We start from the raw sequence: 13,049 nt of genomic DNA on the forward strand, positions 1-13,049 counted from the left end.
ATATTAGATATAAAAGAATTAAAAAATAAGGAAATTTATTAGTGTATCAAATTATTATAAAATTATAAATTATTTTATTTTATATATTATAAACCATACTTATTTATATTATTACTATATTATGAATTACCCACATGAATGTAATATATTCATTAAAGTTTATAATAAGAAAATCAAGATAAAATATAAAATAAATAAATAATTTTAAATAAATAAAAAAAAAAAATTAGTATATTATTAAATTTTTATTTTGCACCTAATTGCCTTTATGAAACCGTAAAAAATACGTATGAAAAAATAAATTGTTTTTTTTTTCCATAAGTTGAATAAATATATTAGCTAATCATAATATAAATAAATGACTAATTATATATATATATATATATATATATATATATATATATATATATATATATATGTATATATCATAAGATTGAGAATGTTCTATATAAAAATATTGTACACATAATTAAAAGAATAGTATATATTTGTCAGAATATATATATTTTTTTAATATATTAGACTTTAATTTCTGTATTAATAATATATATATATATATATATTTATTTATTTATTTGTTTATTTAAGTTTACATATATATTTAGATATTATATATTATATTTGAATATAAGTGTACATATGCTTTGAAATGAACTTTTTATATGCTATATTTAGCTTATTTTTTAGTTTATTTAATATGGTAACGTGTTTTTCGTATTTTAGTAATTTAAATAAAGGATACTCCGAAATTTTTGAAGAATCAGAAAATAAAGATGAGTCCAGTGTATATTGTGTAAAGGATCATAAGAAGAAAAATTTAAAATATGCTTATAATCATATTATGAAAATATTTTTTGAAAAATTTACCTTAAGTAATTACAAAATAGCTTTAGTAGAACATGCTAGTGGTGTACCCCACTATTATATGACATATGGTATGTTTTTAAGAAAAGTATTATCGTTTAGTAATTCTTTGAATAAATATGATGGAAGTAATATTCCAGAAAAAATATATAACGAAGAAATGAATAATGGAAAATTTAAATTATTAGGTTTATATGGTAGTAATTCTATAAATTGGCTAGTTGCTGATTTGGGTGCTATGCTTAGTGGTGTTACTACTTTAGTGATGCATTCGAAATTTAGTATAGATGTAATTGTTGATATATTAAATGAAACAAAATTAGAATGGTTATGTTTAGATATAGATTTGGTTGAAGGTTTAATGGCACATAAAAATGAATTACCACACTTGAAAACTTTTATAATTTTAGATACATTAGTCAAACCTAAAGAAATAAATACAAAAGGGGAAAATGAAAATAATATAAAAATAAATAAGAGTTCATTTAAGAAAGCCAAAAAAAAAAAAAGTAATATAGAGGATAACGCGGAAGATATTACTATAGATGAATTTGAATGTGATAATGAAAAACTAGAAATAGTTAAAGGTTTAAAAGAAAAAGGGAATATGATTGGATTAAATATTATATCTTTTGATGATATGACAAAGTATGAAACAGCAGATTTTAATATTAAAAATGAAAGTCCTGATTTTATTACTTCTATTGTATATACCTCTGGGACATCTGGAAAGCCCAAAGGTGTTATGTTAAGCAATAAAAATTTTTATTATGGAGTAGTAACTACTTCTGATCATGATGTATTAAGAAAGTTTAGTTTACAGAAACATTTATGTTATTTACCAATATCTCATGTATATGCCAGAATGTTTGTTTATCTTATCTTTATGTGTACTGGAAGAGTAAATATATGGAGTAAGGATCTTAATGTTTTTTCGAAAGATATATTTAATTCAAAGGATGCGGTGCTAGGAGGAGTACCGAAAGTTTTTTGTAGAATATATACAAATATTATGACACAATTAGATAATTTACCTCTATGTAAGAAATGCATTGTAAAAGGTGTTTTATCTTTTCGTAGAACATTTAAGAATGGATGTTTTAGTAAAGGTCTCGAAAAGGTTACGAAAGTTTCGAGTAAAATTAGAGAGAAGGTCAACCCCAATTTAGAAGTTATATTAAATGGTGGTGGAAAATTATCAGCAAAAATTGCTGATGAGTTACGTATTTTGTTAGATATTAAATATTATCAAGGTTATGGTTTAACAGAATTTACAGGTCCTATATTTGCACAACGTGTAATAGATACTAATTCTGAAGGAATGGGAGGACCGATTTGTCCATCCATAAGATATAAAGTAAGGACATGGGAAACATATAAAGCTTCTGATTCTTTACCAAAAGGAGAATTGTTAATTAAGTGTAATGCTATGTTTAGTGGCTACTTTTTAGAAAAAGAATTTACAAAAAAGTGTTTTACCCATGATGGTTATTTTGTTACAGGAGATGTGGTGCAAATTAATAAAGATGGTTCTTTAACATTTTTGGATAGATCAAAAGGATTAGTTAAATTATCACAAGGAGAATATATAGAAACGGATTTATTGAATAATCTATATTCACAGATTTCTTTTATAAACAATTGTGTTGTTTATGGTGATGATTCAATGGATGGTCCACTAGCCATTATTTCCTTAGATAAAAGTTTATTTTTCAAAAGTTTAAAAGATGATAATATGTTAGAACAATGTGGTGTTAGCGAGAACAATTATGTGGATAAACTAACTGACGATAACATAAATCAAAACATTTTCATTGATTATGTAAAAGCAAAAATGATGGAACTTTATAAAAAAACTAGTTTAAATAGATACAATGTTATTAATCATATATATTTAACATCCAAAATGTGGGATACATATAATTATCTCACACCTACCTTGAAGGTTAAACGATTTGACATCTTTAAGAATTACGCTTTTTTCATAAATGAAATTAAGCAAATATATGAAAATAAATTAAAAGGAAATATTGGAAACTGTAGAAAATAAAAATAAAAAGAAGAAAAAAAAAGAAAATAAAGAAAAAAAATTGTAAAACAAATTGCATAAAAATGTGAACAACATAATGCACAAAATTAAAGTAAAAATGTACGCAGACAATTTTAAGAAAATCATGGGGAAATATTGTTAACAAAAAAAATGGGTTACCAAGACAAGTACAAAATATAATACGAGAATTAGAAAGAAACAAACAAATATATAAGAATGAAATTGTAAATAAAGTAAAAAAAGAACAAATTAGGATAAGGTAAAAATTTTTTTTTTTTTACGTTTTTATGTTTTCAGTAAAATACAATATAGAGTAATATCACATTTTTATTATTATTTTATGTTTTTTTTTTTATTAAATAATGTTTTAATTATACATTAAAAATAAAAATAGTGTGTGAACAAAATAATGATGAACTTGTTTGTTAAATATGTTTAATTTTTTTATTAAATTTTTAAAGAATACTTTTACAAATTATATGAAATAAAAGAGCAATATTTAAAATGCCATTAAAGTTATATATATATATATATATATATAATATATATATATATATTTATTTGTTGTCTTCATTATTACTTTGAGGCACATTTTTGTTTTAAAAAAAATGTACGTGCAGCAGAAAATATACTAAAGATTTTAGAACATTTTACTTTTGTTTGTGTAATATATGAAAAAATATATATATAATATTATATATAAAGTATTATTTTTTACTCATAAATTATAAAAAATAGTTCATAATATTGTTAAAATTAAACAATATTATGTTATTTATAATGTTTTTTATATTATTCAAAAATAATAAAATATTTTTTTTTAAAATTAAATTTGGATGCAATAATAAAAAAAATATATATATATGAATTAATATATATATATATATATATATATATATATATATATATGTTGATAATTTAAAAAAAAAATTTATTAAATATTAATGAAAAATATAATTTTAGAAAAAATAAAAATAAAATAAATAAGAACTAAAAAAAGGACATAAAGGAAATTTAATCTTCCTATTATTTATTATAATATAAAATTAACAAGGTGTGAAACATATATTGGATGAAAAAAAAAAAATAAAATAAAAAATAAAATTAAAATAATGTTATTCATCATATATCTTGCTTATATTTTAAGTATAAATTTTACCAATGTTGTAAATATTTTTAGAACTATATTTATCTTATATAGATAATTATAAAAAAAAAAATATATTTATTTTAGCATTATGATTTATTATAAGCTTTACATGCAATTATGAAAAATATTTATATGATGTACATGATGAAAAATAAATAATTCTTAAAGAGGTTGTTGAATTAGGTTCAGATTTATATTTTTTAAAAATAATTTTTTTTTAATAATTAAAAGTAATTAATTATTATTCAAAATATATATATTTTGTTTTTTTGACAATAAAATATCATATATATATATATATATATATATAATTATTATATTTTTCATTAATATTATTTTATAAAAAAATTGTATTTCTTTAATTTTTTTTATATCTTTTTCATATTATAAGGAACATTTAATGCAACATATAAATATAAAATACATACATATATATATTGAATATTTTTATTTTTTTTTTATATCGAAATTTTATTTAATATGAATATAAAAAAAAAAAAAAAAAAAAATATATATATATATATATATAATGATGAATTCTAAAATATATAGGAAAGTAATATTTATATTTTAATTGTTTTCAAAGTCTTTTGCGTTTTACTAATAAGAAATATTATTTTTGTATAGATTACTAAAATATTAATGCGTATTATATATATAAACAATTAATCATTTATATTTTATTATTTTAAAGAAGAAACCAAAATAAAAATTTAATATTATCATATATACCAAATATTTTTGTATATAATTTTTATAATACTGTAAAAATAAGTATGTTGTGTACGATTGTTTGTCTTAATTAAGTAATTTATATTGTAGTAATATTATTAAATGTATGTGGAATTCGTCTATATATAATATTATACATTTTTATAATTAAATAATATTTACCTTTATTTAAATTTTTTTTTTAATTTATAGTTTATTTTATATTAAAAATTTAAATATATATATATATATATATATATATATTTAAGTTTATATATATTTTTATAATGGTTGAGAATGAAAGTTTTTATGAAGAAAGTAAATTATGCAATTATATAGATGGTGGACCAAAGCATGATTCATTTTATAATAAGGACGGTTTGTTATTAAGAAATTATTCTTGGATAGTTAAGAATGCTATAGGTATTATTATATTAGTTCATGGTTTATATTCTCACGCAAGACTCGGATTTTTAAGGCATAATATAAATATTATAAGCAACCATGAAGCTGTGTTAAATGATAGTGATAATTATTATATATATAAGGATAGCTGGATAGAAGAATTTAATAAAAATGGTTATTCTGTATATGGCCTAGATATGCAAGGTCATGGAGAATCTGATGGTTATAATGATTTGAAACATCATGTAAACAATTTTGATGATTTTGTATATGATTTATTACAATATGTAATGTTAATTAATAGTTCATTATCCATCGAGGATGAAGAAGTTAATACGAATATAGAAGATGATGAACAAAATGTAAATATTACGATACCTCCTATATATTTAATTGGATTTTCTATGGGTGGGAATATAGTTTTACGTGCTTTAGAAATATTAGGTAAATCAAAAGAACTGCAAAAACGATTGAATATAAAAGGATGTATATCATTGTCACCAATGATTTCAGTTAATGCACTTGGATCAATAGATTCACGTCAATTTAATTATTTTTTTAAACCATTAATAAAAATGGTCTCATGTTTATTTACGTTATGGAGATTACCCTTCATGAATAAAATAAGGTTTCCAAATAATTCCTATGTTAATGATATACATTTTCTTGATAAAGTTCGTTTTGATAAAGGTATGACATTTAAACTTGCCTATGAGTTATTAAGAGGAATGCAGAATTTAAGTGACAATATAAATGATATACCTGAAGATATATCTGTATATATTATTCATTCATTAAAAGATTGCGTGTGTTATTATGGTGACACAGTCTCTTTTTTTGATAGACTCTATAATAATAATAAAGAATTACTTAGTATAGATAACGTGGATCATGTGATTGTTATGGAACCTGGAAATGAGGAAGTTTTAAAAAAAATAATTTCTTGGCTTTCAGAAGTTCAAGAAAGAGAAAATTTAATACACATTAATTAATTATTTATTAATATGTTTTATTATTATTTAATTTTTTTTTTTTTTTTAATTATTATATATATTATATAATTTACTTTATATTAAATGTATCTTTTTTTTAATAGCAGTTCATTATTAATATATATTTATATATATGGTAATTAATTACAAAATATATATATATATATATATATATATATTCATATTATTAAGAATATGAAAACCATTGATTTGAATTATAAAAATATTTTTTATATATTGTTTTTAAATATATTAATACATTTTATATTATTAAAATTTTAATAATAGCAATAAATTAATTTTATTTATTTTAATTATAAAGAAATAATAAATGTATATAATAAAAATGAGTGAAATTGTTGGGTATTTATAATATATATATATATATATATATATATACATATAATGTAGAAGAATAACGTGACAATTAATACTATGACAAAATATACAAATTAAATGCTTAATAAAATAATTTGAACCTCATATAAATAAATATATTATTTATTTTAATATTTAATTTTTTCTTTTTTTTACAAATATTAATATTAAAAATTGAAAAATAAAATAAAAAAAGAATATAATTTTTTATCATAACATTTACATATATTCAGTTTATTCTTAATTTTTACCAAAATGTTTATAAAATATTATTAATATTATTATGGTATAAGACAATATATATTTGGGTTATTTCATGAGGTTTTTTTTTTTTTTTTAAATTAAGAATAATTTTTAGATTTTTATTGAGATATTAAATCTGCAAATTTTTTTTTTTTTTCCGTTTATTAATTAGTTATATTTGATTCCTTATATAAATATATAAATGAATAAATATATTTATTTTTTAAAATATATTCAGAAAATTTATTATGTATTTAAAAATTTTGAGAACCAAATAGAATCATTTTTTTTTGATTGCATGTTTCTTTTTTTCTTTCTTTTTTTTTTTTTTTTTATAATGTTAATGCTCTAAAAAGAGGTTTTATGTATATTAAAATAATACAACAAGAAATAATTTCTTTTAAAAATTAAAATATTTAATAAATATATAATATATTATATATTTATTTTGTATACAATATAATGAAGAAAAAGTATAAAAAATACAAATTAATTTTATAATAATGAAATTATTTTTTCATACAATATTAAGCAATATAAATACATATATTATTATATATGACTTTTTTTTAGATATAATTATATAAAAAATGTAAATATTCATATTTCTATATATGAATATATATTTATTAAGATCAGAATTTTGAAATTATTATTATATAACAATATATTTCATATTTTAAAAAAGAGATATATTATTAATATAATTATATTGATTTTATAGAATTGTTTCGAATATATTATATATATATATATATATATATTTATGTTATGAAAAATATAATTACTTATTCATTATAAAATTGTGATTGTGTTGCCTTATAAAAATAAATTTTTTTTTTTGAACCAAGAAAGTATAAAGGGAATATATATAATAATTATAATAATTGTTCAGTTAAAGCTTTAATTTTTTTTTATAAAAACTATATTATAAATATAGTATTATATAAACAATATATAGAAAACATAAAAAAAAAAAGAAAAAAAATACATATATATAAGTATATATCATGGAATATATTAAGTTGTAAATCAAATAAAAAAACACATAAATTTGACGTGAACATTTAAGATATGTTTTTTTTTTTTTTTTTTTTTATACATTTGGAGTAAATATTCCTTATGATAAATTATTTTACCTTCATATTGTTAGTGTATTCAGAATATATATAAGAATAATATATAATAATAATAATAGTATATTGGTTATATAAGAATATTTGGTTTATAATATATATATATATATATATATATATATATGTATTTATTTAGAATAAACATTAATTATTAAATTTATTTTGTTCTCTTCATATATATATGTATATATATATATTTTTTCACTCCTTAATATTCATCCAAGTATTATTTTTAAATGTGTATCGTTATTAATATATATATTTTTGTTATTTGTCTAATTTATATAAGACCGAATTTTAGCCAAATTACGAGTGAATATGAAGGATATGCCGAAATTTGTGAAAAGCCAGCCAATGAAAATGAATCGAGCGTATACTGCATGAAGGATCATAAAAGGAAAAATTCAAAATATGTTTATAAACATATAGTGAGGATGTTTTTTGAAAAACATACTTTAAATAATAATAAAATAGCCTTAATAGAACATGAATGTGGGGAACCTCAAAATTATATGACTTATGGAAATTTTTTTAAAAAAATATTATCGTTCAGTAATTCTTTGAATAAACATGAGGTCTTTAATATTCCAGAAAAAACATATAACGAAGAAATGAATAATGGTAAATTTAAGTTATTAGGTTTATATGGTAGTAATTCTATAAATTGGCTAGTTGCCGATTTGGGGGCTATGATTAGTGGAGTTACTACTTTAGTGATGCATTCGAAATTTAGTATAGATGTAATTGTAGGTATATTAAATGAAACAAAATTGGAATGGTTATGTTTAGATTTAGATTTAGTTGAAGGTTTAATGGCGCGTAGAAATGAATTACCACACTTGAAAAATCTTATAATTTTAGATACTATAGCTAAACAAGGTATAATAAATTCAAATAATGAAAAGGAAAAAAAAAAGTGTAATTTAAAAACGAACGGGAATTTATATAATGAAAAAGGAAGTGAATTATCGAAAATATCGGAGGATATAAGGTTGAGTCCAAGTGAATGTGATAAAATAAAATTACAAATGTTTAATGCTTTAAAAGAAAAATTTCATAATTATGTGGAAAAAATATTACTGTTTGATGATATGACAAATAGTGAAAATACAAAATTTAATATTATAAATGAGGATCCTAATTTTATTGCCTCTATTGTATATACATCTGGAACATCTGGGAAACCCAAAGGTGTTATGTTGAGCAATAAAAATTTATTTAATGAATTATATTCCTTATTCAATCATAGTATAAGAGAAAGATATAGTTTTCAATATCATTTATCGTATTTACCAATATCACATGTATATGAAAGAACGTTTTCGTATTGTATTATATTGTTTGGTGGAACACTAAATATATGGAGTAAGGATCTAAGTTATTTTTCCAAAGATATATTTAATTCAAAAGATTTTATAATGGGAGGAGTACCTAAGGTTTTTAGTAGAATTTATACTAATATTATGACAGAAATTAATAATTTACCACCTATTAAAAGAAGCATTGTAAAAAAAGTAATATCCCTACGTAAATCTAATAAAAATGGATGGTTAGATAAATTTCTTGAAAGTATTTTTCATGTATCGCATAAAATAAAAGAGAAAATAAATCCAAATTTAGAAATTATATTAAATGGTGGTGGAAAGTTATCAGGAGATGTTGCCAAGGAATTATGTACTTTATTAAACATCAATTATTGTCAAGGTTATGGATTAACCGAAACTGCAGGTGCTATTTTTGGTACCAATGAAGGAGATTCCGATTTTGAATCTATAGGAGGACCTATTTCTCCTAGTACAAAATATAAAGTAAGATCATGGGAAAAATATAAAGCTACGGACACTTTACCAAAAGGAGAATTATTAATTAAAAGTGATTCTATATTTAAAGGATATTTTTTAGAAAAGGAAGATACAAAAAGATGTTTTACTCACGATGATTATTTTATAACAGGGGATGTGGTTCAAATTAATAAGAATGGTTCTTTAACATTTTTGGATAGATCAAAGGGTTTGGTTAAATTATCTCAAGGAGAATATATAGAAACGGATTTATTGAATAATCTATATTCACAGATTTCTTTTATAAACAGTTGTGTTGTTTATGGTGATGATTCAATGGATGGTCCACTGGCCATTATTTCCGTAGATAAAAGTTTATTTTTCAAAAGTTTAAAAGATGATAATATGTTAGAACAATGTGGTGTTAGCGAGAACAATTATGTGGATAAACTAACTGACGATAACATAAATAAAAATATTTTTGTTGATTATGTTAAAGAAAAAATGTTAGAAGTTTATAAAGAAACAAATTTAAATAGATATAATATTATTAATCACATATTTATAACTTCAAAAACATGGGACACGAATAATTACCTTACTCCAACATTTAAGGTAAAAAGATTCAATGTATTTAAAGAGTATGCATTCTTCATTGATGAGGTTAAAGAAATATATAAAAATAAATTAAAAGGAACTACTAGATCAAGTAGTATTAATGATAAAATTGTTGAAAAAAAGGATGGAAAAAATTCTAAAGAAACATTTCCCAACAGTGAACATAATAATTTACACAAGTCAAAACGAATGTATCCTGAAAACAAATTGGAAAAAATGGAAGAAATCACTGAAAATAAAAAAGTTAAATTAAGAGCTACAAATCTAACGCAAGAAAAGGAACAAAATAATTGAGTGCCATATAATGTGTATAAAAGTGGAAAATATAAGAAATTAAATTGAGTTGAAATAAAAATACATTGTTTTATCTCTTATTTTATAACAATATTATAATGAATTAATGTGATATATTTATCATGTGCACTTTTTGAGAATAAACCTTATTAAATATAAAAAAAAAAAAAGACGAAAAAATAATATTATATGAGAAAAAATAATAGTGAATAATTTATTTTACATATATATCATGATTTTTGTTTATTTATTTTTAATAATAAAATATTTAAAATTTGTAAAAAATGAGGAATTGTTATATAAAATGCTGTCAAACAGTATATTCTATCTATACCCCAAACACTCACAAACACTCTCTCTCTCTCTCTCTCTATATATATATATATATATATATATATATATGTCTTTTGTTATTTTATTTAACTTTTTGTATATTTTATGAATTTTTAGTTTGTGCATATAATATATATTTGTTTTTTTAATATGTAAATAACTAAAAATTGTTAATATAAGTGTATTTTTTTTAATATGATTTATCATATATTGTGAAAATATAAATTATATATAACTTATATTATTTGATGAAATATTTGTAATAAAATTAGTTCAATATATCAACGAGTCTTATGTGAACGACAAGAAAAAATAGAAAAATAAAAAGAAAATAATATTATACTAAATTAATATATTCTACATTTTTAATTTGTACTAAAATTTAATTTTATATCATATAAGAAATTATAATTGAAATTCTTCCTTATATGTATTGACAGTGCCTAATAATATAGTAATAAACAATTTCTTGTTCATTTTAAACAGCATAAAAATGTATAGGACAATAGTTGTTAAAGGTTTATAACATAAGGATTATATCACATTACATCTTATATATATATATATATATAATACCCATTGTTGAATAAAACTTTGTATCATTGATATAATAAAACATTTAACAAGAAACCTTTAATACCATAATATGTAATATTCGACTTAATTTTATTAGTATAAACATATTAATAAAACATAATTAAAAACATATATATTATTAATTTAATTCTTTTCATTTTTTGTGCTAAACGATATTATATGTTACACGTTTCACTATAAGGTATCTAATATTTTACTCATATGAACTTCAATATATATATATTTAAAATCATTAAAAAAAATTTGTTTTTTACAAAATTATTATATTATATAATTAAAAAAGAAAAGATATTAATATTTATCATAAGGGATAAATTAAAATAAGAGGAATTATAAATATAATAACATATTATAAGTTATAGTATTTTTCAATATTGTAAATTATACATATATACTATATTCACATATGTTACACTGTACAATATTTTTTATTTATTAAATATATATAATGGAATAGTACATTTAGTGTTTTAATATTTATCATAAATTAAGTGTGTGCTTAGGTTTTGTAAGGATATAATAAAAATTATATTATATTATATTATATTATATTGTATTAATAAACCATAGGATATTAAATATATTAATAAATACAAACAATAATACATGTTGATATATGTAATAAACAATTTAAAAAAAAAAAAAAAAGAGCGATAATATTTCTATAAAAAGTTGTATCTTCTTAAATGATAATTGTATATATGAGTAAAAAAAAAAAAAAAAAGAGCGATAATATTTCTATAAACAGTTGTATCTTCTTAAATGATAATTGTATATATGAGTAAAAAAAAAAAAAAAAAGAAAAAGTAAGAAAAAAAGAAAATAAGGAAACATACATATAAATATATAATGTAAATAAAATAGCATAAATTAAGTCATATAATATATTGTTTTTATATTAAAGCAATACTTATTGTTAGACTATTAGAAATAAATTATAGATAGTTTTATTTTATAAATTAATAATTCTATGGGTACATTAAAATTTCAATTTGTTAATTCTTTATGAAGTTTATGGACTAATTGTGTATTTATGAATGGGTTATATATAGTAATAATTTTATTTAAAAAAAATAAAATAAGAAAAATATATTTATATTTATAAGGTTTATAAGAAATATATATATATATATATAATATTAGGAACACATATACATTATTACTTATAATGGTTTTTGTCATAAAATTATTTTTAGATTTTATTATATATAATAATATGCATACAATTAAATATTATTTCATATGTGTATTCTAGGAATTTATAATTTAAGAAGATATAATCAAAAATAATAGTAAAAAATTATATAACAATATATAATTGATTGATTTACACCTTGGATATATTTAATATATATATTGTCCAATAAGGTATATAAAAATAATAAAGAATAAATATTGTTCTTAAATATTTCATTTAAAGGTATAATTATATGATAAAAGAAAAAAAAAACTATATATTAATGAATTAGTTATTTTAAGAAAATTATATTAATATAT

The 13,049-nt window shown here is 19.0% G+C and overlaps 3 protein-coding genes across 3 annotated transcripts; all 3 read left to right on the forward strand.

Annotated features, from left to right (window-relative positions):
- Positions 1-649: 649 nt before the first annotated feature.
- PRSY57_0013500 (acyl-CoA synthetase) lies at positions 650-2,914 on the forward strand (the record flags this gene model as incomplete). The annotated part of the gene is made up of 1 exon (XM_012907589.2): positions 650-2,914. The coding sequence occupies one exon, from the start codon at positions 650-652 to the stop codon at positions 2,912-2,914; it is 2,265 nt and encodes a 754-aa protein (XP_012763043.2).
- Positions 2,915-5,062: 2,148 nt separating this feature from the next.
- Positions 5,063-6,172, forward strand: PRSY57_0013600 (acyl-CoA synthetase; the record flags this gene model as incomplete). Its single annotated transcript, XM_012907590.2, has 1 exon — positions 5,063-6,172. The coding sequence occupies one exon, from the start codon at positions 5,063-5,065 to the stop codon at positions 6,170-6,172; it is 1,110 nt and encodes a 369-aa protein (XP_012763044.2).
- A 1,993-nt stretch (positions 6,173-8,165) lies between these two features.
- Positions 8,166-10,622, forward strand: PRSY57_0013700 (acyl-CoA synthetase; the record flags this gene model as incomplete). Its single annotated transcript, XM_012907591.2, has 1 exon — positions 8,166-10,622. The coding sequence occupies one exon, from the start codon at positions 8,166-8,168 to the stop codon at positions 10,620-10,622; it is 2,457 nt and encodes an 818-aa protein (XP_012763045.2).
- Between the last annotated feature and the right edge of the window lie 2,427 nt (positions 10,623-13,049).

Source organism: Plasmodium reichenowi, assembly GCF_001601855.1.
Source record: "Plasmodium reichenowi strain SY57 chromosome Unknown, whole genome shotgun sequence".
NCBI lineage: Eukaryota > Apicomplexa > Aconoidasida > Haemosporida > Plasmodiidae > Plasmodium > Plasmodium reichenowi.